At 44.8% G+C, this 25,415-nt stretch overlaps 1 protein-coding gene and 1 pseudogene across 1 annotated transcript; one reads left to right on the forward strand and one right to left on the reverse strand.

Moving 5' to 3' along the window:
* Positions 1–210: 210 nt before the first annotated feature.
* On the reverse strand, positions 211–449 carry LOC139274352 (U2 spliceosomal RNA; annotated as a pseudogene).
* A 4,424-nt stretch (positions 450–4,873) lies between these two features.
* LOC139272691 (small ribosomal subunit protein uS9-like) lies at positions 4,874–5,368 on the forward strand. The gene has a single exon (XM_070888778.1). The coding sequence runs from the start codon at positions 4,896–4,898 to the stop codon at positions 5,334–5,336; it is 441 nt and encodes a 146-aa protein (XP_070744879.1). The 5' UTR covers positions 4,874–4,895; the 3' UTR covers positions 5,337–5,368.
* The last annotated feature ends 20,047 nt before the right edge of the window (positions 5,369–25,415 follow it).

Consider the following 25,415-nt stretch of genomic DNA (forward strand, 5'->3'; position numbering starts at 1 on the left):
TGACAATGCACTCCAGTCCCTCCGGTGCCCACCTCTCGCGGAAGGCCACGAGCGTATCGGTGGACACCGCGTGCTCCATCTCTAAGGACACCCTGGCTTGGCCACCTTGTTTTTTTTTGAAATTCGTAGCCAATCGTTCCAATTCTTTGTCAAATCACAAACGCCAGAGGTCACCTTGCACACGCCAATGCTCTTAGCCAAAAGGCCTAGAGCCACTGCACCATTCCTGGAAGTACTGCAATACCAGGTTCGTGCCATGGAGGTGGATGGGTCAGGCTCCCCACACACCTCCGTGGAGGTGGATGGGTCAAGCCACCCCACCCACCTCCTATTTCCAAAAAAGCAAGCATATACCTTCCTGATCCAGGGAGAACCACCTTGGGGTTATGGTGGTTACTCCCCTGTCAGGTCAGTTACGCATGATCTTAGCCAAAAGGCCGAGACTTGTTTCAGGCAAGTACAAGGGCAGGTGTTGCAATCGGCAGCACCTGAAGCTGCCTAGAAATCTGATTGCACAGATTAGGAAATCCTAATGCCTGAACAATTGAGTTCTGGTCCCAATCCAAAAATGTGGATTTGGATCTTCCCAGTGTGCTGAAATCTGCTTCATGCAGCTTGTCCACATCCAGCTCCTCTGCGGTCAGTATCCTGTGTTAATATCCTCTCTATTTGCCTTGTCTGTCATTATCTGGTGCCTATTTAATTCTTCTCCCTCCCCCCAATTCCTTGCTAAACTCCCCTTCTGACCATTTACCTAAGTTGTTTTATCGCAGATGTGACAAGGGAGCCTTTATCTACACAACTAGGTTGGGCCAAGCATACGCACACATGAAAGCTTCATAAGTCCGACCAAACTGCTTTTAAAACAAGTCCGGCCCTAGTCTAACAACAGGAATGCAGTTGCTTTAACTAGGTTTATGGCTAGGGTTATGTGCACACCAGTGTTCTGCATCATGTCCTGCATGACTTTTCCTGGGGTCTGAGCAGTTACTCGTGACCTTCTACCCACATATAATGTGTTAAAAGCTAGTAAATAGTAAATTATTTATTAAACGTTCACTATTGCAGTTGGACCAATGCCAAACCGAGCCCATAAGCTCAGCATTCCTGTGAGTTGCGTATTTCTCGATGAATGTATTAAAGTTCATAGCCAGTAAGGTCTATGTCTTCTTGACTGTACTGAAGGAATGTATGTGCACCTGCCTTTGGTTAATGATTAATAAAAATATGTAACTATTATTTTGCCTTGCCTTGTCAGTTTTGTTATACAGTGTGTTTGTGTGCTGGTCTCCGTGTCTTTCCATCACTATAGCCCGGGGATTAGTTCTCAGAGCATAACTCTTTCGCCTTTCAGTTATTAGCACAATAGGCTTTGACCTCAATCAATGGGCCTGACCATGAGCTGACAATTTTTTTTTGCTCCGAAGCTGTCAAAGTGTGACTGAAGGATTGCCAGAGATCGCTGGGAAGCCAGCAGCTGCTCTGGGATGAAATAGATTGAGCAGTCCTACAGGAGGAGTAGGGTTACTGGGCCTGGCGCAGCGTCACATCTCGATGTCCAAATGGCTGGAGCCCAGTGCCTTCTGTCACCTGCCAACGCGTGGCCTCTCTGCCCTGCCCGTCACACGCTCCTCACTCGTGCAGACAGGCCCATTCCATCTGCGATCTCCCTATTATTAGATAGATTTAAAGGGGGAAATGTGATTAGCAGTAACGATGTCAGGGATTTTGTGGCACACAAAGGAATGTGGCAGAACGAGTCGTGATCTGATTCTCCCCGATGTGACGCGTGACCAAAGTGGCTGGACTGTTCCCGACAGTGGGGGAGACTCCGACGTCCTTGTGTGTGGATGGAATGCCAGAACAGGGGGACCGTCCCACCATCCCAGGTGATTCCAACACTCACATATTTCAGATGGCGCGCAACATAAAGCAGCCTTAACGTGATTAGTAGTCCCCACAAAGAGGCATTGTGGCAGCAGCTGCTGCCGCCGTGGAAAGTCTGGGCTATCACGAGTCAATAATGACCCAGCTAATTCCCTATTATTGCTCACCCCGGAGAGAGGTGTAGAGCTGGTAATTGAACTAGTGCATTGTTTTCCAGCGCACTAAGCTAAATTCATTACCATGTAAAACACACACTGCAGCACTCCAGTGTATCACCAGGCTCGAACACAAATTGAGCAGCCTCGATGACATCACCCTGTGCAGCCAACAGCTCTCTAAGATTTCGTGGGCACACTCCCAGCAAACCGTTATTTTATAAAATAGGATAAACTTTCCATCATTGCCAAAAACTGTGAGTGTTTGCTAACATTGTGGTCATTTATTGTGTTTCCCTAAATTCCAACAATTGACTGCACTTCATATCTACTTCATTGGCTGTGAAGTGCTTTGGTACATCATAAAAGGCACTGCTTAAATGCAAGTTCTTTCGATATGCTATGTGGTAAAATTCTATTCTTTTGGAAATATTGGGGTGGATATCAACACACCACAGAAATAAAAGAGCACTTTTGATTAAAGAAGCGTAGGCCATTTGGATAAGTTAATAACAAGGTTTATATACTTTTGTTTCCCTTTGTGAAGCTCTTTGGTGCCTTTAAAGGCCCCAATTTTAATTCCCGGTAGTATTCCCTGCTCAGGCCTGAGTTAAAATTACAGTCAGGTCTCAATGATGTAATCGGGTACAACATGGATCTTGTTGGCTTCGGGCGCGTGTCCTTGCTGCTGGCCCAGGAGAGCAGGTTAAAATTGCAGATGTTGCGATCATAGTGGTTTTCGGACAGGTAAGTGCCAGGGTGATTTTAATTGCCCACCCGCCAAGTTTCTGCTGAGTGAGTAGCGTTAATATTGCCCCCTTGTCCAGTCTTCTTCGATTCGAATAGTAAAAATCACAGTAAACCCATTTATCACTAAAAGAAAAAGATGCTGCTAATCAGCAACTCTCAATGCATTTGTCTCTGAGTGCTTTGATGGTGAAACAGGATGAACTGGATTTCCGTTTTACTCATGTCCTCAGTGCTGTGTGAAAATTCTTCCAGGATGTTTTGACTCACTGCCTGGGGTCTCCGGCAGTTTTCCACTGGGCTCCAGTGAATGGGTGAAGGCGGGTTCTTGACCATCCCAAGTCAGTATTTCTATTTTCAGCAAACACATAGCAGAACGCTACAATTGAGACCTGAAATTAGCTTGTGTTGCTACTTTGGTTATTCACTTCTTCCACCCCCTGTTTCACTTCAGGCAGCTCTGGTTTATACTGATGATAAAGGCAAGATGCATCTCCTGGTAATGGAACAGTTTGTCACACAACGATAGATGAAATAATAACGAGAAAACAAGTTAAAGGAAATCTGCATTGATATAGCGTCACCTCTCTCAAAAACACCCCTGAAGCTCTTCCCCTACAATGACTCATGTTGAAGTGCTGTCATGTAGGCAAATGCTGCAGCCATTTTGTGCACAGCAAGGTCCCGTGAACAGCAATGCGGCAAATAACCAGTTAATCTATTTTTGGTAGTGTTGGTTCAGCGAGGAATGTTGGCCAGGATAGGAGGAGAACTCGCTGTTCTTCTTCGAATAGTGCCAGGGGATTTTACTCCACCTGAACAAGCAGACTTGAATCTCAATTTAACATCTCATCCAAAAGGCAGCGCTTGCTCAGTATTATACTGAAGTGTTAGCTTAGATTATAGCCCTGATCTTGCGAGGCCCTGCATTGCTGGTGGGCATTCTCGTACAACCAACGATATTTGTAAAATAAAGCCCGGGATGTAATGTGTCCAAATTCTGGCGCACTTGATTTTGGAAGGACAATTTTGGGTGCCTTTCGAGGACTGTGCTTCAGGCATGTGTGGGTCTCATTAAATACATATGAATGGGTCTTTAAAAGGCTGTGGCCTAATTTTACAAGTTTGAGCCCACAACACACAAAGAAACTAGATACACAGGGTCTTTTTGGCCTTGCCAGCTTTAGGAAAACTCTTAAAGGGGGAGAACAAATGCAGATTGGGTGACTGCTTTGCAGAGCACCTCCATTCAGTCCGTAAGCGTGACCCCAAGCTTTCAGTCACCTGTCATTTTAATTCTCCGCTCCACTCCCACTCTGATCTCTCCGTCCTCGGTCTATTACACTGTTTCAAAGAAACTCAACGTAAGCTCGAAGAATAGCACCTCATCTTTCATTTAGACACTTTACAGCCTTCTGGGCTCAACATTGAGTTCAACAATTTCAGACCACAACCTCTGCCCCTATTTTTTTCCCATGGTAGCTGTTGATGATTCTGCCATTGCCATTTACACCTCATCTAGACTCATCTTTTGTTTCTTAACTTGCCCATTAGCATCTCCTTTTGACTTGTACCATCATCCCTTTTGTCTCCTAATCTCTTCTGCCTTCTACCCTATCACAGACTTTCCCTTGTGTTCTTTCCTCTCCTCCCCCCCCCTCCCCCACCGTTCCCTGGCCCTACACTTGCTTAACAATCTGTTACATCTCAAACTTTTTCCAGTTCTGATGAAGGGTCATCGACCTGAAACGTTAACTCTGTTTCTCTCTCCACAGAGGCTGCCTGACCTGCTGAGATTTCCAGCATTTTCTGTTTTTATTTCTAAAAAGGGGGAGGATAGTTATCTTTTCTTTTTTTCTTCTTCAATTTTCCTGATTCCCATTGCTATATTTCAGTCCATGCATCTCCTGGTTTTGCTGAACAGAACTCCATTTTGTTCCCAGCAATACATTTCTTCATTATGTTGTGTTTCTGTTTGCATTACAAACATAGTGCATCATTGAAATAAGAACGTAAGAAATAGGAGTAGGAATAGGCCATTTGGTCCCTCGTGCCTGCTCTGCCATTTAATAAGATCATGCTGCTCGGCTTCACAGAAGCAGGAAGATGCCCGCCAAAGGTCCTTTGCAATCCGTCCAGGTTTTTGGGCGAAAGAAAACAGCAACTGCTGTTGCCCACTGCAAAAGAGGAAATGGCCTTATCAAAGTAAATGGAAGGCCTCTGGAACAGATTCAGCCAAGAACTTTACAGTACAAACTGTTGGAACCAGTTCTACTGTTGGGCAAAGAAAGATTTGCTGGAGTCGACATCAGAGTTCGTGTGAAGGGCGGTGGTCATGTAGCTCAAATCTATGCTATCCGTCAATCCATTTCTAAAGCATTGGTGGCATATTACCAGAAATATGTAGATGAAGCCTCCAAGAAGGAGATCAAGGACATCCTCATACAGTATGACAGGACCTTGCTGGTTGCTGATCCTCGTCGTTGTGAGGCCAAGAAATTTGGTGGACCTGGTGCCCGTGCACGTTACCAGAAATCTTACCGATAAATTTTGTTTTTGATTGCAGCAAATAAATATGTAACTCACACAAAAAAAATAAGATCATGGCTAATCTGATCATGGACTTAGCTCCACTTTCCTGCCCACTCCCCATAACCCTTCACTCCCTTATGGCTCAAAAATATAAATGTGGAAGAGGAGTTCATGAGGCAGATGAAACTATCCTTGAGACACCCACTTCTACTCCAGAGGCTATACCTTCACCTAGCTCCCTTCTCAGAAACTAACATTTTGGGAGACAGTATGTGAGTAATTTGAGGCATGACATTTGGTAAGTGTAGCATTGCTTGGGAGGAACCGGTGACTTTGGACCTATGGTTTCGAAAGCTCGCCACCACTGGGGATTTCGGCACCTCATGTCTGGGTCTGTTGGAGATGAATTGATAGAAATTTAATGCTATGATTAATCAACAACTCCATTATCATTGCATCATGCGACAACCAGAGTGGTAGAAGGCGAACTAGATGGACCTTGGTCTTGCTTTGTCTAACAATTCCTATGTTCCTGTGTTCTCTTCACAAGGTAAGCTGGCACGGAGTTGTGCCATCTGCAAGCCAATGATCTTTACACACTATATGGATCAGGCCATAGAAATGAAGGTACCACAGCATGATATTTTCATGCCACCATATCCTTCCTGGCCACTCTAGGAGACATCCGTCACATAAGGTAATCTGTAGTGAACAAGTATCAGGGAATTGACAAGAGGCAATACCTTCATTGCCTTTCCCTGTGCAACAGAGGCATCAGTGGGGCAGCACAGGGCCTTCCCTGATGGCAAAGAGCCACACATGGTGCCCATGTAGGCATCAGGACTCTTCAGATCAACCCCATCATAAAGATGAAGGATTTACATGCAATTAATGCCCAGCTGATATCTGGCCTTGGAAACATCAGTGATCATTATCCAGGAAGCAGCCTTTATATGATAGTGCATGCTGCCCACATTATTTGAAGGAGAAATAATAGGGGATGATGGCTATCAATAAACAAAGCTATTTTCTGCATCTATGATTGCTGATCTAACTTAAGATAGTTATATATATAGACACTTTGCTCAACCTACGAACTGGATTGGAAAATACAAATAAAAGGTTGTCTCTCTTACTTCAGCTTCACTTTCTAAACTATATTGAAAGGTATACTATTGGTTGGGGCTACAGATTAGCACATTGTTCTGAGACCAGACTGATAAAATGAGAGCAGCTGATATAACAGCCTTCTTCAAGAAATGAGAGAAGAACAAACTGTGCAACTATAAACCAGGTAGTTTAACATCAGTTATGGGCAAACTTTTAGAATTTATAATTCGAGATAAAAGTAGTGTGTCTTTAGAAGTGTACAGGTTAATCAAGGATAACCAGCACAGACTTGTTAAAGGCAAGTCGTGTTTGACGATTTTAACATTAACTGATTGAAGAAGAGATCAATTAGATAGATAAAGGACATGCAGTACATATAGGTTATATAGATTTTCAGAAGGTGTTAATGAGGTGCCTCGCAGGAGACGTGTTAGAAAAATGTAGAGCACATACAGCTTCCATTCACTGGCATAATGTCAGTGATAGGAAGCTACAGTTATGGGGATTGACTTGAGATACTGGGACTATTTCCATTGGAACAAAGACTAAAAGCAGATTTAATGAAGACTTATAAAATTATGAAGAGTTTTGAAAGAGAGAATAGGAAGAGACTATTTCCTCTGATTGGGAGGCCTGTGATAATCAATCATTAATTTACAACTATCATCATCATAGGCAGTCCCTCGAAATTGAGGAAGATTTGCTTCCACTCGAAAAGTGAGTTCTCAGGTGACTGAACAGTCCAATACGGGAATTACAGTCTCTGTCACAGGTGGGATAGACAGTTGTTGAAGGAGAGGGTGGGTGGGGAGTCTGGTTTGCCGCACGCTCCTTCCGCTGTCTGCGCTTGGTTTCTGCATGCTCTCGACGACGAGACTCGAGGTACTCAGCGCCCTCCCAGATGCTCTTCCTCCACTTAGGCTTTGGCCAGGGATTCCCAGGTGTTGGTGGGGATGTTGCCCTTTATCATGGAGGCTTTGAGGGTGTCCTTGAAACATTTCCTCTGCGCACCTGGGCCTTGCTTGCCATATAGGAGTTCCGAATAGAGCGCTTGCTTTGGGAGTCTCGTGTCAGGCATGTGAACGATGTGGCCCGCCCAACAGAGCTGGTTGAGTGTGGTCAGTGCTTAGATGCTGGGGATATTGGCCTGATCAAGAACACTGATGTTGGTGCGTCTAGCCTCCCAGTGGATTTGCAGGATCTTGCGGAGGCAGCGTTGGTGGTACTTCTTCAGCACTTTAAGGTGTCTATTGTATATGGTCCATGTCTCTGAACCATATAGGAGGGCAGGTATCACTACAGCCCGGTAGACCATAAGCTTGGTGCCAGATTTGAGGTCCTTGTCTTCGAATACTCTCTTCCTCAGGCGGCCAAGGCTGCGCTGACGTACTGGAGGCGGTGTTGGACCTCGTTGTCGATGTCTGTCCTTGTACATGGCTTTCTTTGACCTCACAAAGGCCTTTGACACTGTCAACCATGAGGGATTATGGAGTGTCCTCCTCCGTTTCGGCTGCCCCCAAAAGTTTGTCACCATTCCCAGCCTGCTCCATGATGACGTGTAAGCCGTGATCCTGGCCAACGGATCTACCACAGGCCCAATCCACATCCGGACCAGGGTCAAGCAGGGCTGTGTCATCGCGCCAGAGCTCTTCGCGATCTTCCTTGCTGCAATGCTCCATCTCACACTCAACAAGCTCCCCCGCTGGAGTGGAACTAAACTATAGAACCAATGGGAACCTGTTCAACCTTCGTCGCCTCCAGACTAGATCCAAGGTCGTCCCATCCTCTGTCATCGAGCTACAGTACACAGACGATGCTTGCGTCTGCGCACATTCAGAGGCTGAACCCCAAGCCATCATCAACATCTTCACTGAGGCGTACAAAAGCATGGGCCTTACACTAAACATCCGTAAGACAAAGGTCCTTCACCAACCTGACCCCACCACACAGCACTGCCACCCGGTCATCAAAGTCCACGGCGCGGCCTTGGACAACGTGGACCATTTTCCATACCTCTGGAGCCTAACTTTCACTAAGAGAGTGAGGAGAAAGGGTAGCAGCAATGTCTTCAAACAGAGAATTGTTGGAGGTTGTTATATATATGCTTTGCCACAGTGAGTTGTCGAGGCAGAGATCTTTACTTCTTTTAAGGGAAAATCAATTCATCTTTGTATCAGAGAAAGATATAGGGCTATGAGGAGGGCGCAGCGCAGTGAGATTTATTCTGAATTGCTCTAGCAAAGAGCAGGCACAGACATGATGGGCTGAATGGTCTCCTTCTGTGTTGCAGACTTCTATGGTTCTGTGGCTCCTCTTACCATTGGCTGTGAAATGAGACTGGCAAACTGGCTGAGAAAGGCTGCAAGAAATGTTGGTTCAGTAAAAGGTCCGCCTGGTGCCGTAGGTGATGATCTTCTGTGCTGAGGGTGAAGGCATGTTTGTTGGGGCAGTGTAGAGGAAACTTCACCAGGCATCTAAAACTGCTGTACTTGGGATGCGATGCTCAAAATGAAAGAATGCTCCCCACCTCTGACATCCTTCACTTTGATGAGCACAAGCAATAAGATCAGTTGCTGCAGTCGTTGAGGAGCCATCAATCAGAGAAGGTCTATTGCTAAAGCTTCTGGAATTTCTCTTCAATTGAACTGACTGCAAAGCCGACAATATTAACTGCAGTATCCATAAAGCAGCAACTGTGAGTGCAATGTGTGCTACAGGCGTAAAGGAACGTGTTTCGAGAAAAGAAAAAAAGTATTTTCTCTTCAGGAAATGACAGCTGAAAGAATTTAGTTGATTGGAATTAGTACAATGGGTGTGTACGGAAAATGGTTTTTACAGATTTCTGTCGATTGTTCTGGACAGTATTCATCGTCTTTATTTGTCGAAGGCTTTCTACAACTTCCACTGGCTCTGCAGAAGATACCTCAACTGTGCCAGGTCTGCCTCTGTCATCTTCAATCACCGTTCTCTCGCTCCGATTTACGTTGAATCTGCTCTTTCTAATCTATATCTATTTTTACATTCTGGCAGTAGGGAAGGCAGCCAACAGAAAATGCAACTGGCAGATCTGTGTTGCAGTATTTTGTATGAGAAACTACCCCCATTGTGCAAAAGTTTAAATATTTATCAAATACAGAGCTACAATTCCTGGGCTTTTTTTTCCTACTTGCCAGCGCTGATGAATTGTCACAATGCATCATTTTTGAACAAAGGGAAAAAGGATTCGATATACAATTAGCAGTTCATGAAGTAAACTCTGTGTTGGCTTTGTTGCAATCTGTGTTAGTTTTCCAAATAAAATGTTTCGGGACAAAGAGGACCACCAGTGTAGTGGGAAGTCCTGGTGAAGCTTTATGTTACAGTCATTTTCTAATAGTCAGCCAGATGAGGGGAGTTGAGCCTAAAATAAACTGGATTCCAGGCCAAGTCAAACATTTTCCTGCAAATATGCCTTTACCAGGTTTCTTTTTTTCTGAAATAGTTCTCATGTATAAACTGGAACAGAAAGAGATCGGACAATGTTTTTTTTACCCACACACATATGCATATGAATTGGGAAAAAAGGGAGGATTGGGGAACAAGTTTCAAAGTTCCCTTTACATCTTTGTTGTGTTCATACTCTATTTGTTTGTTACCGCTCATAAAACGGGTATTAGGACCCTGAGGGAGCTAATCACAGTTGTTTTTTCATTCTAGTTCATGCCGGTTTGAGACACCATTTTGGGTTGTATAAAAGCACAGTTATGTTAAGTTACTTATCTCCTGGCTCAGTTTGTCAGTTATTTACGCATACACAACATAATTTCGTGATGAGGATGGTTCAAAATTAACTTCCCTACCCCCCCCCCCCCGACTCCCCCATCCCGCCTTTCCTCTCCACACCCGGGGACCCTCCAATTCCGTGGCCGAGATGGATCAAAAGTTTTTCTACATACATCATGGCGAGTGGGTTAGATGGCAACAACATGACATCAGCACGCCGTCATGCAATACTTATCCACTGTCTCGGCACCGAAGGCCAATGCATCTTTGGCCAAATTGAAGACACGGAGTCCTACAACAAAATGGTAAACGTCCTAGCAAACTATTTTGGGCCAAAGAAAAGTATCATGATGGAGAGATAGCAATTCCGTCAAAGCGGGCAAGGGAACGGTGAACCAATCAAACAGTACATCATTTCATTAACTGAACTGGCCGCTACATGCAACTTTGGAGCACTCACAGAGGAAATGATCAGGAATCAAATTATTGAGAAAACAACGATCCCCCACATTCGGGAACGTTTGCTAATGGAGGATGATAAATTGACATTAGACAAAGCAACTAATTTGGCCACCCAAATCGAATCAGCGCTTTCCGATTCAAAAGCGATCAGATCCCCTGCTCCCCCTGTGCAGCCGACTTCAGCTACAGCCCATGTGCAAGGTGTTCATCCAAAGCAGAAATCACAGCAGAGACCCAGGGCTAATAATAAGCCACCCAGTATGGATCGCTGGCTTAACTTCCACTGCTTTAACTGTGGGGATAAATCACACTCAGCAAAGAGTCCTAACTGCCCGGCATGTGGGAAGAAATGCTCTGCATGAGCATTTTGCTAGTGTCTGTCATTTGTCGCAGCATATTCGACATGTGGACAACCCCGATAGTGAAGAACTCAGTATGGTTTACACCGTTCGTGACATATCGCACATCAGTTCGGGCAACTCCAAGGACTGTGAGGTAAACATTGATGGCACGCCCATCTGCCTCCTCATTGATCTTGGAGCCAAAGTCTCCCAATTGAGTGAGGCTGTGTATGAAACCTACTTCATGCACTGTCAACTGCAGCCCACAACTTCCATTCTACATGCATACTCCGACTCCAAAATTGAGGTACTTGGGGTCATATCTGTCCCGATATACTACAAGGACATAACATGAGAGAACTTTTCCTTTTATGTCACGAAGGGATGAAGCCTCATGGGTGTTGACCTTTTTGACAAGCTTGGGTTCAAAGTTTACGACCCAACTGGCACACCTGTATACACGATGGACTTTGACAAGCAATATCCCTCAATCTTCACAGGGTTTGGAGTGACAACAGAATTCTGCCATCGTACCCGCGTTGACCCTTCCGTCAAACCAGTTACACAGCGACTTCGCCATCTCCCATTCGTGGTTCGCAGCCAAGTATCTGGAGAGTTAACGCGACTCGAATCTCAGGGAATCATTGAGAGCATCGAATCCTCACCCTGGATCTCGAACTTAGTCAATGCTTGACATAAAAATGGAGAGATCCGCCTATGCATCGACCTGCAAGAGGTCAACAAGGCCATCATCCCCGACAAGTACCCTCTTCCTACCATCGACAAACTGTCTTCAGAATTCCATGGCTCAACAGTTTTTTATGAAACTCGACATGCGCCGCAGTTACCTGCAAATAGCCCTAGCGGAGGTCATCAAACCGCTCACGGCATTCACGATGGATGATGGTCTGTATCAGTATCGACGTATGCCCTACGGACTATCTTCTGCACCAAGTATATTTCAGAAGATTGTCACTACTATGCTAGCAGGCATAGAGGGAGCCCTCAATCTGCTTGATGATATCGTTGTCCATGGACGGACAATGGAAGAACATAACCAGTGATTTCATGCAGTTATGGCTAGACTTGCTACACATAATAGTACACTTAAAGCTCATAAGTGTACATTCATTGCTGGAGAAATAAACTTTCTGGGCTACAGAGTCACAGCACAAGGTGTCAAGCCGACATTTAGAAACATAGAAACATAGAAAATAGGTGCAGGAGTAGGCCATTCGGCCCTTTGAGCCTGCACCACCATTCAATAAGATCATGGCTGATCACTCACCTCAGTACCCCTTTTCTGCTTTCTCTCCATACCATACCCCTTGATCCCTTTAGCCATAAGGGCCATATCTCACTCCCTCTTGAATATATCCAATGAACTGGCATCAACAACGCTCTGCGGCAGAAAATTCCACAGGTGAGCAACTCTCTGAGTGAAGAAGTTTCTCCTCATCTCGGTCCTAAATGGCTAACCCTTTATTCTTAGACTGTTTGTCCCTGGTTCTGGACTTCCCCAACATCGGGAACATTCTTCCTGCATCTAACCTGTCCAGTCCCGTCAGTATTTTATATGTTTCTATGAGATCCCCTCTCATTCTTCTAAACTCCAGTGAATGCAGGCCCAGTCGATCCAGTCTCTCAACATATGTTAGTCCTGCCATCCCGAGAATCAGTCTGGTGAATCTTCGCTGCACTCCCTCAATAGCAAGAATGTCCTTCCTCAGATTAGGAGACAAAAACTGAACACAATATTCCAGGTGAGGCCTCACCAAGGCCCTGTACAACTGCAGTAAGACCTCCCTGCTCCTATATTCAAATCTCCTAGCTATGAATGCCATCATGCCATTTGCCTTCTTCACCGCCTGCTGTACCTGCATACCAACTTTCAATGACTGATGTACCATGACACCCAGGTCTCGTTGCACCTCCCTTTTTCCTAATCTGCCGCCATTCAGATAATATTCTGCCCTCGTGTTTTTGTCACCAAAGTGGATAACCTCACATTTATCCACATTATACTGCATCTGCCATGCATTTGCCCACTCACCTAACCTGTCCAAGTCACCCTGCAGCCTCTTAGCATCCTCCTCACAGCTCACACTGCCACCCAGCTTAGTATCATCTGCAAACTTAGCGATATTACACTCAATTCCTTCATCTAAGTCATTGATGTATATTGAAAATAGCTGGCGTCCCAGCACTGAGCCCTGTGGCACTCCACTAGTCACTGCCTGCCATTCTGAAAATAACCCGTTTATCCTGACTCTCTGCTTCTTGTCTGCCAACCAATTCTCTATCCACGTCAATACATTACCCCCAATACCATGTGCTTAAATTTTGCACACCAATCTCTTCTGTGGGACCTTGTCAAAAGCCTTTTGAAAGTCCAAGTACACCACATCCACTGGTTCTCCCCTGTCCACTCTACTAGTTACATCCTCAAAAAGTTCGAGATTTGTCAAGCATGATTTTCTTTTCATAAATCCATGCTGATTTGGACCGATCCTGTCACTGCTTTCCAAATGCGCTGCTATTTCATCTTTAAAAATTGATTCCAACATTTTCCCCACTACTGATGTCAGGCTAACCGGTCTATAATTACCCGTTTTCTCAATCTCTCCTTTCTTAAAAAGTGGTGTTACATTAGCTACCCTCCAGTCCATAGGAACTGATCCAGAGTCGATAGACTGCTGGAAAATGATCACCAATGCATCCACTATTTCTAGGGCCATTTCCTTAAGTACTCTGGGATGCAGACTATCAGGCCATGGGGATTTATCGGCCTTCAGTCCCATCAATTTCCCTAACACAATTTCCTGACTAATAAGGATTTCCTTCAGTTCCTCTTTCTCACTAAACCTCTGTCCCCTAGTATTTCCGGAAAGTTATTTGTGTCTTCCCTCGTGAAGACAGAACCAAAGTATTTGTTATATTGGTCTGTCATTTCTTTGTTCTCCATTATAAATTCACCTGATTCTGACTGCAAGGGACCTATGTTTGCCTTCACTAATCTTTTTCTCTTCACATATCTATAGAAGCTTTTGCAGTCAGTTTTTATGTTCCCAGCAAGCTTTCTCTCATACTCTATTTCCCCCCTCCTAATTAAACCCTTTGTCCTCCTCTGCTGAATTTTAAATTTCTCCCAGTCCTCAGGTTTGCTGCTTTTTCTGGCCAATTTATATGCCTCTTCCTTGGATTTAACACTATCCTTAATTTCCCTTGTTAACCATGGTTGAGCCACCTTCCCCGTTTTATTTTTACTCCAGACCGGGATGTACAATTGTTGAAGTTCATCCATGTGATCTTTAAATATTTGCCATTGCCTATCCACTGTCAACATTTTAAGTATCATTCGCCAGTCTATTCTAGCCAATTCACGTCTCATACCATCGAAGTTACCTTTCCCTAAGTTCAGGACCCTAGTCTCTGAATTAACTGTGTCACTCTCCATCTTAATAAAGAATTCAACCATATTATGGTCACTCTTTCCCAAGGGGCCTCGCACAACAAGATTGCTAATTAGTCCTTTCTCATTACACATCACCCAGTCTAGGATGGCCAGCCCTCTAGTTGGTTCCTCGACATATTGGTCTAGAAAACCATCCCTAATACACTCCAGGAAATCCTCCTCCACCGTATTGCTACCAGTTTGGTTAACCCAATCTATATGTAGATTAAAGTCGCCCATGATAACTGCTGTACCTTTATTGCATGCATCCCTAATTTCTTGTTTGATGCTGTCCCCAACCTCACTACTACTGTTTGGTGGTCTGTACACAACTCCCACTAGCGTTTTCTGCCCTTTGGTATTCCGCAGCTCTACCCATACAGATTCCACATCATTCAAACTAATGTCCTTTCTTACTATTGCGTTAATTTCCTCTTTAACCAGCAGCGCTACCCCACCTCCTTTTCCTTTCTGTCTATCCTTCCTGAATATTGAATACCACTGGATGTTGAGTTCCCAGCCTTAGTCACGCTGGAGCCATGTCTCCGTGATGCCAATTATATCATATTTGTTAATAGCTGCCTGCGCAGTTAATTCGTCCACCTGATGATGAATACTCCATGCATTGAGGCACAGAGCCTTCAGGGTTGTCTTTTTAACACACTTTGCCCCTTTAGAATTTTGCTGTAATGTGGCCCTTTTTGATTTGACAACATTGATTTGACAACATTGACATGATCCAATGAATGCAGGAGGCTACCAACATCAAAGAACTTTCATCATTCCTTGGCACTTGCAACTTCTACCTGAAGTTTGTCCCGCACTATGTGCACATTGCCGAACCACTTCGTAAGTTGCTGCGCAAGGACGTCCCTTGGGAATGAACAGATTCCCAGGCTCAGCCATTCACCACATTTCAGAAGAAAATCACATCCCCTCCTTTCCTTGCACACTTTGATCCGAATGCCACTACGTACGTTACCACGGATGCATCAGGCACTGCCATGGGTGCTGTGCTCTAGCAATGATTTGACGGCCTGGAACGCCCAAGTCGCCTTCGCCTCTTGCACGCTCTCATCTGCAGAACGTAAATACTCTACAGGGGAACGCGAAGCACTCGCTTACACCTACGCATATGAACACTGGCACATCTACCTCTATGGCAGGAAATTTATGCTCCGTACGGATCACCAAGCGCTAACTATGCTACTCGCTACAACTGGATCTGGGCACAGACCACTATGTATCAGTCGATGGTCAGATCACCTTCATCAGTATAACTTTGATGTATAGTACATCGCTGGCAGTCGCAACCACGTAGCTGACATGCTCAGCCATTCGACATCTGCTTCGGACTCTGGTGCTGACTTGTTCACAGATGACGACACATATGTCACATCGATCGTCACTCAGTCCATCAGAAATCTTGTCTCCTGCGACAAACTCAAAACCGAATTACAGAGTGATGCTATGCTCCAGCACATGTGCCACTTCCTCCAGACTGAGTGGCCTAAACAAATTCCAAAAGAGCTGAAAACATTCCACAGATTCGTGATGAATTTTCCGTTTGGAACGATGGCTGCCTAACTCGTGGTGATAGAGCAGTAATTCCCAAGTCATTTCAACAACGCATTCTCTCATTGGCACACGATGGATAGCCTGGCATTGTCCGCATGAAGCAGAGATGTCGCGATTCAGTAGGGTGGCCTGGGATTGACACTTGCATCGAGGAGTTTGTCTCACATGGCGAAGTATGCAGTCTGAGCGAAAAGGCCACAAACATCCGACCAGCACTAATGAAGCCCATTCCACGGCCACAAAGCCCATGGCAATAACTTCAGTTGGATATCTTCGGTCCAGTTGAAACAGCTCCACAGCACCAGCATTTCTTTGTTGTAGTACATGACCGGCATTCCAAATGGTCAGAAATCGCTACAAGGTCAGTGACCTCATCAACGATCGTCACTATTCTGCAGCGTATGTTCACGAGGTGAGGCCTCCTAGAAGTCATAATCACTGGCAATGGACCACAGTTTGAGTCCGACCAGTTCACCGATTTCCTCACTCATCATGCTATCGAGCATCGCCTCACTGCTCGGTACAATCCTCAAAGCAACGGAGGTGTTGAGCGATTTAATCGTGTAATCAAAGAGGTTTGAAAGCCAACCTCGCAGCAGGCCAAAGTGGTTTGACAAAGTGGTTCAAATCATTCTCCGCCGCACCATTCGACAAAGCACTCGCTAACGGGGAAGACACCCGCTGAGCTCATGATTGGGTGGAATCTTTGCTGGCTACTGGACATTCTCAAAGCCCCCAGCCAAACCTAGCGCAAAGATAACCACACTCGCATCCCAGATTTCGGAACGCCAACGAAAAGTGAAGTCGTACACTGACACAAAACGACGCGCTCAAAAGCCCCAACTGAAGAACGGAGATTGGGTCCGAGTTAAGCGCCCAAACCGAAGTCATAATCTCGCATCTTCACTTTCGCCTCCAAAACAGATCGGGTGAAAGTTCAGCCCTCACACCCACAAACTCGATGATGGAACTCGATGGAACGCTCATAGACTGATCCCAACTCACAGGCCAACAGACCAGCAGGGTGGGACAGAGGCACCGTTCTTTTTCCTAACCGATAACCTTGATCAAACACCACAAGCTCCATGCCAGTCTCAGCGTATCAGAACACGGACTGGCTATCTCAAGGACTTTGTCTGTACATAGACTGTGGTTTTAGAAAGGGGGGAAATATATTGTGTTCATACTCTATTTGTTTGTTACAGCTCACAGGGCATTAGGACCCTGTGGAGCTATTCACAGTTGCTGTATTTGTTCTGATTCATGCCGGTTTGAGACACCATTTTGGGTTGTATAAAAGCACAGTTAAGTTAAGTTACTTTTCTCCTGACTCAGTTTGTCAGTTATTTACGCATACACAACAATCTTACTCTGGAGTGGCTCAAATGCAGTTTACTCCCAATAAAAGTCTTCAGTGTTTTTATGTTTTGACCACGTCAGTACAGTTCATCCGATGGTGCTGCTGCCATCTCGATAAATTCGCAATCACTCCAATGGTGTATCCAGCTTTTGTCCGTGTGATCGGTTAGCTGCGATGAAGGGTTCTCCTTTCTTGCAAATTGAAAGATATGGCATTTACACCGCACCTTATCACATTGCTCAGAAACGCCAAAGTGCTCTTCGCGTACAATGAATTACTTTACAAAGTATTGTCATTGTTGTTATGTAAATAAACACAGCAGCAAGTTCCCACAAACGCCAATGAAATTAATGCCCTATTGATCTGTTAGTTACATAGTATGTACAGCACAGAAACAGGCCATTTGGCCCAACAAGTTCATGCCATTGTTTATGCTCTACACGAGCCTTCTCCCACCCCTCTTCATCTAACCCCATATCCTTCTATTCCTTTCTCTCTCATGTGCTTATCTAGCTTCCCCTTGAATATATCTATGCTATTCGCCTCAACTGCTCCCTGTAGTAACGAGTTCCACATTCCCCTTCTCAATTTCTCCTGAGTTCCTTATTGAATTTATTAGTGACTGTCTTATGTTAATGGCTCCTATTTGATGGAGGAATATTGGCCAGGGCACCAGGAAAACTCTCTGCTGTTCTTTAAATAGTGCAATGGAATCTTTAACATCCACCTCAAGCAACTGACCAGGACCTCAATTTAACATCTCATCTAATGAATAGCACCTCCAAATAGGGCGCACTCTTTCAGTACTGCACTGGAGTGTTGGCCAAGGTTAGGCATTTATATACTGGGGCACTTATGTACTGACATGAACCCACAACCTTTAGATTGAGAGGCAAGAGCACTACCAACTAAGCTAAGCTGACTTAGCTGTACTACTGAAAATTTCATCCAATACCAGCTCAACTGCCAAAAGTATCGAAAAAGAAATGGAGCTTTAGTGGGTTATATGCACATTGGACTCCGTAATCTCTGAAAAAGCAGAGATTTCAGACATAAGAACATAAGAACATAAGAAATATGAACAGGAGTAGGCCATACGGCCCCTCGAGCCTGCTCCGCCATTCAATAAGAGCATGGCTGATTTGATCATGGACTCAGCTCCACTTCCCTGCCCGCTCCCCATAACCCCTTATCCCTTTATTGTTTAAGAAACTGTCTATTTCTGTCTTACATTTATTCAATGTCCCAGCTTCCACAGCTCTCTGAGGCAGTGAATTCCACAGATTTACAACCACCTGAGAGAAGAAATTTCTCCTCATCTCAGTTTTAAATGGGCGGCCCCTTATTCTAAGATCATGCCCACTAGTTCTAATCTCCCCCATCAGTGGAAACATCCTCTCTACATCCACCTTGTCAAGCCCCCTCATAATCTTATACATTTCGATAAGATCACCTCTCATTGTTTTGAATTCCAATGAGTAGAGGCCCAACCTACTCACCTTTCCTCATAAGTCAACCCCCTCATCCCCAGAATTAACCTAGTGAACCTTCTCTGAACTGCCTCCAAAGCAAGTATATTCTTTCGTAAATATGGAAACCAAAACTGCACTCAATATTCCAGATGTGGTCTCACCAATATAGCTGTAGCAAGACTTCCCTGCTTTTATACACCATCCCCTTTGCAATAAAGGCCAAGATACCATTGGCCTTCCTGATCACTTGCTGTACCTGCATACTATCCTTTTGTGTTTCATGCACAAGTACCCCCAGGTCCCGCTGCATTGCGGCACTTTGCAATCTTTCTCCATTTAAATAATAACTTGCTCTTTGATTTTTTTTCTGCCAAAGTGCATGACCTCACACTTTCCAACATTATACTCCATCTGCCAAATTTTTGCCCACTCACTTAGCTTGTCTATGTCCTTTTGCAGATTGTTTGTGTCCTCCTCACACATTGCTTTTCCTCCTATCTTTATATCATCAGCATACTTGGTTACATTACACTCAGTCCCTTCTTCCAAGTCGTTAATATAGATTGTAAATAGTTGGGATCCCAGCATTGATCCCTGCGGCACCCCACTGATTACTGGTTGCCAACCAGAGAATTAACCATTTATCCTGGCTCTCTGTTCTCTGTTAGTTAGCCAATCCTCTATCCATGCTAATATATTACCCCCAACCCCGTGAACTTTTATCTTGTGCAGTAACTTTTTATGTGGCACATGCCTTCTGGAAGTCCAAATGGACAACATTCACTGGTTCCCTTTTATCCACCCTGTTCGTTGCATCCTCAAAGAACGGCAGCAAATTTGTCAAACATGACTTCCCCTTCATAAATCCATGCTGACTCTACCTGACCGAATTTTGTTTTTCCAAATGTCCTGCTACTGCTTCTTTAATAATGGACTCCAACATTTTCCCAACCACAGATATTAGGCTAACTGGTCTATAGTTTCCTGCTTTTTGTCTGCCTCCTTTTTTAAATAGGGGCATTATATTTGCAGTTTTCCAATCTGCTGGGACCTCCCCAGAATCCAGGGAATTTTGGTAAATTACAACCAATGCATCCACAATCCCTGCCACTACTTCTCTTAAGACCTTAGGATGCAAGCCATCAGGTCCAGGGGATTTATCTGCCTTTAGTCCCATTATCTTACTGAGTACCACCTCTTTAGTGATTGTGATTGTGTTAAGTTCCTCCCCCCCCTATAGCCCCTTAACTATCCACTGTTGGAATATTGTTAGTGTCCTCTAACGTAAAGACTGATACAAAATATTTGTTCAGAGTTTCTGCCATCTCCATGTTCCCCATTACTAATTCCCCGGTCTCATCCTCTAAGGGACCAACATTTACTTTAGCCACTCTTTTCCTTTTTATATACCTATAGAAACTCTTGCTATCTGTTTTTATATTTTGTGCTAGTTTACTTTCGTAGTCTATCTTCCTTTTCTTAATCATTTTTTTAGTCGTTCTTTGCTGGCTTTTAAAAGCTTCTTCTGACCTCCCATTAGTTTGGCCCCGATTTTAATCCCAGGTGGATCCCTCACTCAGACCTGAGTTAAAATTACAGTTGTCTCTCAATGATGCCACTGAGCCACGTCATACATATACAGTATAAAGAAGGACCGGCGAGATGTTGGCCACAGGCTCGGCGCTGGGTAGCACCCTTGGTGGGAGGTGGTCCGAGGCCTGGTTGGGGACAGGCATTGAGAGGGTCAGCCTCTGTTGTCAAGCTACAGTATGTGGACGACGCCTGCCTCTGTGCACACACAAAAGCTGAACTCCAGGACATAGTCGACGTATTTACTGAGGCGTACGAAAGCATGGGCCTTACACTAAACATCTGTAAGATAAAGGTCCTCCACCAGCCTGTCCTCACCGCACAGCACTGCCCCCCAGCCATCAAGATCCATGGTGCGGCTCTGGACTCCGTGAACTACTTCCCATATCTCGGGAGCCTCCTATCAACAAGAGCAGGCATCGACGACGAGATCCAACACCGCCTCCAGTGCGCCAGTGCAGCCTTCGGCCGCCTGAGGAAAAGAGTGTTTGAAGACCAGACCCTCAAAATTGCCACCAAGCTCATGGTCTACAGGGGGCTGTAGTAATACCTGCCCTCCTGTATGGCTCAGAGACATGGACCATGTACAGCAGACACCTCAAGTTGCTGGAGAAATATCACCAACGATGTCTCTGCAAAATCCTACAAATCCCCTGGGACGACAGATGCAGCAACATCAGTGTCCTCGGCCAGGCTAACATCCCCAGCATTGAAGCACTGACCACACTCGATCAGCTCTGCTGGGCGGGCCACATAGTTCGCATGCCAGAAATGAGACTCCCAAAGCAAGTGCTCTACTCAGAGCTCCTCCACAGCAAATGAGCCAAAGGTGGGCAGCGGAAACGCTACAATGACACCCTCAAAGCCTCCCTGAAAAAGTGCGTAAATCCCCACTGACAACTGGGAGTCCCTGGCCCAAGACCACCCTAAGTGGAGGAAGTGCATCTGAGAGGGTGCTGAGCACCGATGTCTCAACGCCGAGATCATGCAGAAATCAAACGCAGGCAGCGGAAAGAGCGTGCGGCAAATCTGTCCCACCCTCCCTTACCCTCAATGACTATCTGTCCCACCTGTGACAGGGACTGTGGCTCTCGTATTGGACTGTTCAGCCACCAAAGAACTCACTTCAGGAGTGGAAGCAAGTCTTCCTCGATTCTAAGGGATTGCCTATGATGATGATGATGAAAGAAGGACCCTTTTGGCTCCGGGTGCGTGCCCTTGCTGCCTGCTCAGGAGAGCAGGTTAAAATTACAGATGTTGCGATCATGGCAGCTTTCGGACAGGTAAGAGCCAGGGTAATTTTAACTACCCACCCGCCAGGTTTCTGCTGAGTGAGTAGGGTTAAATACTTTTGTTTCCCCAGAGAATATGTATGAACCATATATGAAATCAGTTTGCAGACAATTAGACATACTTAGTGGGGGTTCTTTCTCAATTGCACAGCAGGTAAATGAGAAGCAACTCTTTTCTCAGTTGGGGAAAGGGGGGGTTAAGCCTTTGTGTTGAGGAATTTGCTTCTCTGCTACCCATAACCCATTATGCGAGACGCAACAATGAGTCAAGACTGCATTCCGGCAAATTATGACTCAGTTTCATCCCAACTCCTCAACTCAGGCCATGTAAAAACCGTCTTCTAGCAATGCTGGGAGCCTCCTTACTTGCAAACCAGGGATTATGTTACACAGCAGTAACAAGCTGCTGATTCAACTCAGTGTGAAACCTACTCTTCACAGGGCTCTAGCTAGAGCTTTGACTGGGGGGTGGGGGTGAGGGGGGTGAGGGGGTGCGGCGAGCAGTTCCTTGTAATGCTATGCCTGAAATAGACCGAAAAATGTCAACCGAGTCATAATTATCAGTTGACCCAATAATGCTGCAGTGGGTCCCAGATGATTAAAGAGGAAAATCAGCATTCTTTGCATACATATAGCGAACTAGGCGTTTGAACTTTTTTGGCCCACTCAAACAATGTCATTAAATTCATAAGCATGGAGTTTCTTAGTGTGTGAAGGACAGAGTAGTTCAAACAGTGTGTAGGTGGCTTACACAACTCCCTCTCAACTTTGACCCCGAGCCTAACCAAGGAGCTGATTTCAGCTCTGCAGTTTCAAAGGCCGAATTGTGATACAGCCCAACAATTTTATTATGAGGAAAAGAGTATGCACTTCTTTAACTTCTGACAAACATAAGTTAGCATTATGAAAGATTTCTATTGTTCTTTTCATTGAAGTCAAGTAAATGTGTTTAAACATCATTTCAAAGAATTTCTAATTAAAAGCATATGTAACAAATGAAAAGGTCCATTATTCTTTACAGAAAATGGAATGCCATTATGCACAAGATATCATTGCACATCAAAATTGCTAACATGCTGGATGCTGGTCAGAGAGGCTCCATGGGTTAGAATGGGCTACGTTTTGTGTAGAGGATATATGACCAGGAGATGTGGGATACAATTTATATTCCATGAATGAGCTGACCTGAAGTAAGCAAGTTGTCGTCAGTGCCAAGAGCAATTCATAGATTGTATCTCACAGGCTCTCTTTGTAATGTTTATACCAAATATCAGAGAGCACAACTCGCTGCCACTGGAAGGTACCCGAAGACCCTGCTGATCTACGATTCTTTTGGCAACAGCCAGAAATGTCTCAGATGTGCTGCACTCTCCTCCTTTCCACACCTTAAACACTCACTCCCTCCACCACCGGCGCCCGTGGCTGCAGTCTGTGCCGTCTACAAGACGCACTGCAGTAACTCGCCAAGGTTTCTTTGGCTGCACCTCTCAAACTCACAACCTCTACCACCTAGAAGGACAAAGCCAGCGGGCACGTGGGAACACCACCGCCTCCATGTTCCCCTCCAAGTCCCACACCACCCAAACTTGGAAATACATTGCCTTTACTTCATTGTCGCTGGGTCAAAATCCTGGAACTCCTTCCCGAACAGCACTGTGGGAGTACCTTCATCACACGGACTGCAACAGTTCAAGAAGATGGGTCACCATCACCTTCTCAAGAGCAATTAGGAATGGACAATAAATGCTGGCCCTGTCAGTGATGCTCACATCACATGAATGAATAGATAAATTAAAAAACATCCCTACAGATTGTAATGTCTGTAAGCTTGTAATGCTTGTAGCTCCACACTGTGGATGTGGACGTATTGTGTACTGCAACTGTATAGTTAATCATTAAACAGAACAGGCTTTCCGGAGAGTTCCAAGAAAGTAGCCTGCAAGTAAGGAAGCTGTGTGTGCTGTGCTCTGTGAAGATATCACATTTGGCAGCGAGATGGAAGATTTTTCGGATGTTTAAAGCTTAAATTTTGTTGGTGAAGGATTCAGCCAGCCAACAGAAGCCATTGGAAGTTTCTGTTTTTGAAAAAAAAAGCTACAAAAATCCAAGGTAAAAATACAGCACGGTGTGAATAGCTAAAGATTAAAAATGGCAGGTGTAATCGGATATTTGGGTGAATATAGACACGATAGGGTACATTTTAAAGCATATGTGGATCGGCTAGAAATGTATTTCACTGCAAATAACATAATCGAAGTTCCAGACAATGCAGTCCAGAAACAGGCTGTGTTGGAACGTAAGAGAGCGATCTTCTTATCGGAGGCAGATCCGGCATTGTACGAAACCCTTGTAAATCTGCTTGTGCCTGACGAGCCAAAGGACACAACGCTTAAAGAGATTTTAACGAAGCTGGAGCAGCTCTATAACCCCAAACCATTAGAAATTGCTGAAAGCTATCGTTTCGGGATTCGGAATCAAAAGGCGGATGAAAGTATAGCTGATTATATCATAGTATTAAAAAAGCTATCGATGCACTGTAATTTTGGAAACTTTCAAAACCGAGCATTACGGGATCGTTTTGTTTGTGGGGTGAAAAATGATGCGATCAGAAGGAAGTTATTGACGATGGATGACTTAACTTTTGAGATTGCTTGACAGACAGCGAGGTCGATGAGCATGGCTGAACAATATTCCCGAGAATTAAATAATGATTACGGTCATCAGTCAACCAAGGTAAATCACCTGCAGGTTCAAAGTAAAAGACAGCCATGGCTGAAAGTCTCAGAAACTGGAAATTTTACCAGAGCATCGAAGACATGCTATAGGTGCCTGGGACAACACATTGCTCAAGGTTGTCCATACATGAAGGCAGAGTGTTTCTTCTGCAGAAAGACTGGGCATCTTGAAAAGGCATGCCGACTGAAGGGTAAACCTGTTTTTAAAGCTATGAGTCCAGCTTTTAAGCTATGAGTAGAAATCCCAAGAGACTACATAGCATGGAAGAACAACAACAGGATGAGGAGATGTTAGAATTACATGTCATCAGGAGCACAAGGTTAACGGACAACGATTCGGAAAGCATCAAAATCCACATAGATGTTGCGGGATTCAAGATACCAATGGAAATTGACACGGGTGCCTCCGTGAGTGTAGTACCGGAGTCACTGTACCGCGACAAATTGCGTGATTTCCAACTGGAGAAATCCAAGATAGAGCTGCGAGGCTACTCGGGAGAGAAAATTCCTGTAGTAGGCCATATCACCGTACCGGTGAAATATAAAGATCAATTTCAGAACTTGCTTCTAATAGTAGTGAAAGGAGACAAGACTGCTTTACTAGGAAGAAATTGGTTGAGCTCACTGAAGCTGGATTGGAGTAAGATTTTCTGTGTGGAAGCAAGATTTTCGTCACCAGAAGAGATTATCAAGCAGTATCCAAAGGTGTTCTGCGAAACGGGCAGTCCGATCCAAGGCTTCAAGGCGAGTGTCAGGATACAGAAGGATGCTAGATCGGTTTACTACAAGCCACGTTCTGTACCATATGCACTCAAGGAGAAAGTTGAGCAAGAACTCAAAAGACTAGAGACTGAGAACATTATTTGTAAGATAGATCGATGTAATTGGGCTACACCCATTGTTGTTGTACCTAAGTCCGATGGTAAGGTAAGATTGTG

Source organism: Pristiophorus japonicus, chromosome 9, assembly GCF_044704955.1.
Source record: "Pristiophorus japonicus isolate sPriJap1 chromosome 9, sPriJap1.hap1, whole genome shotgun sequence".
Lineage (NCBI taxonomy): Eukaryota > Metazoa > Chordata > Chondrichthyes > Pristiophoridae > Pristiophorus > Pristiophorus japonicus.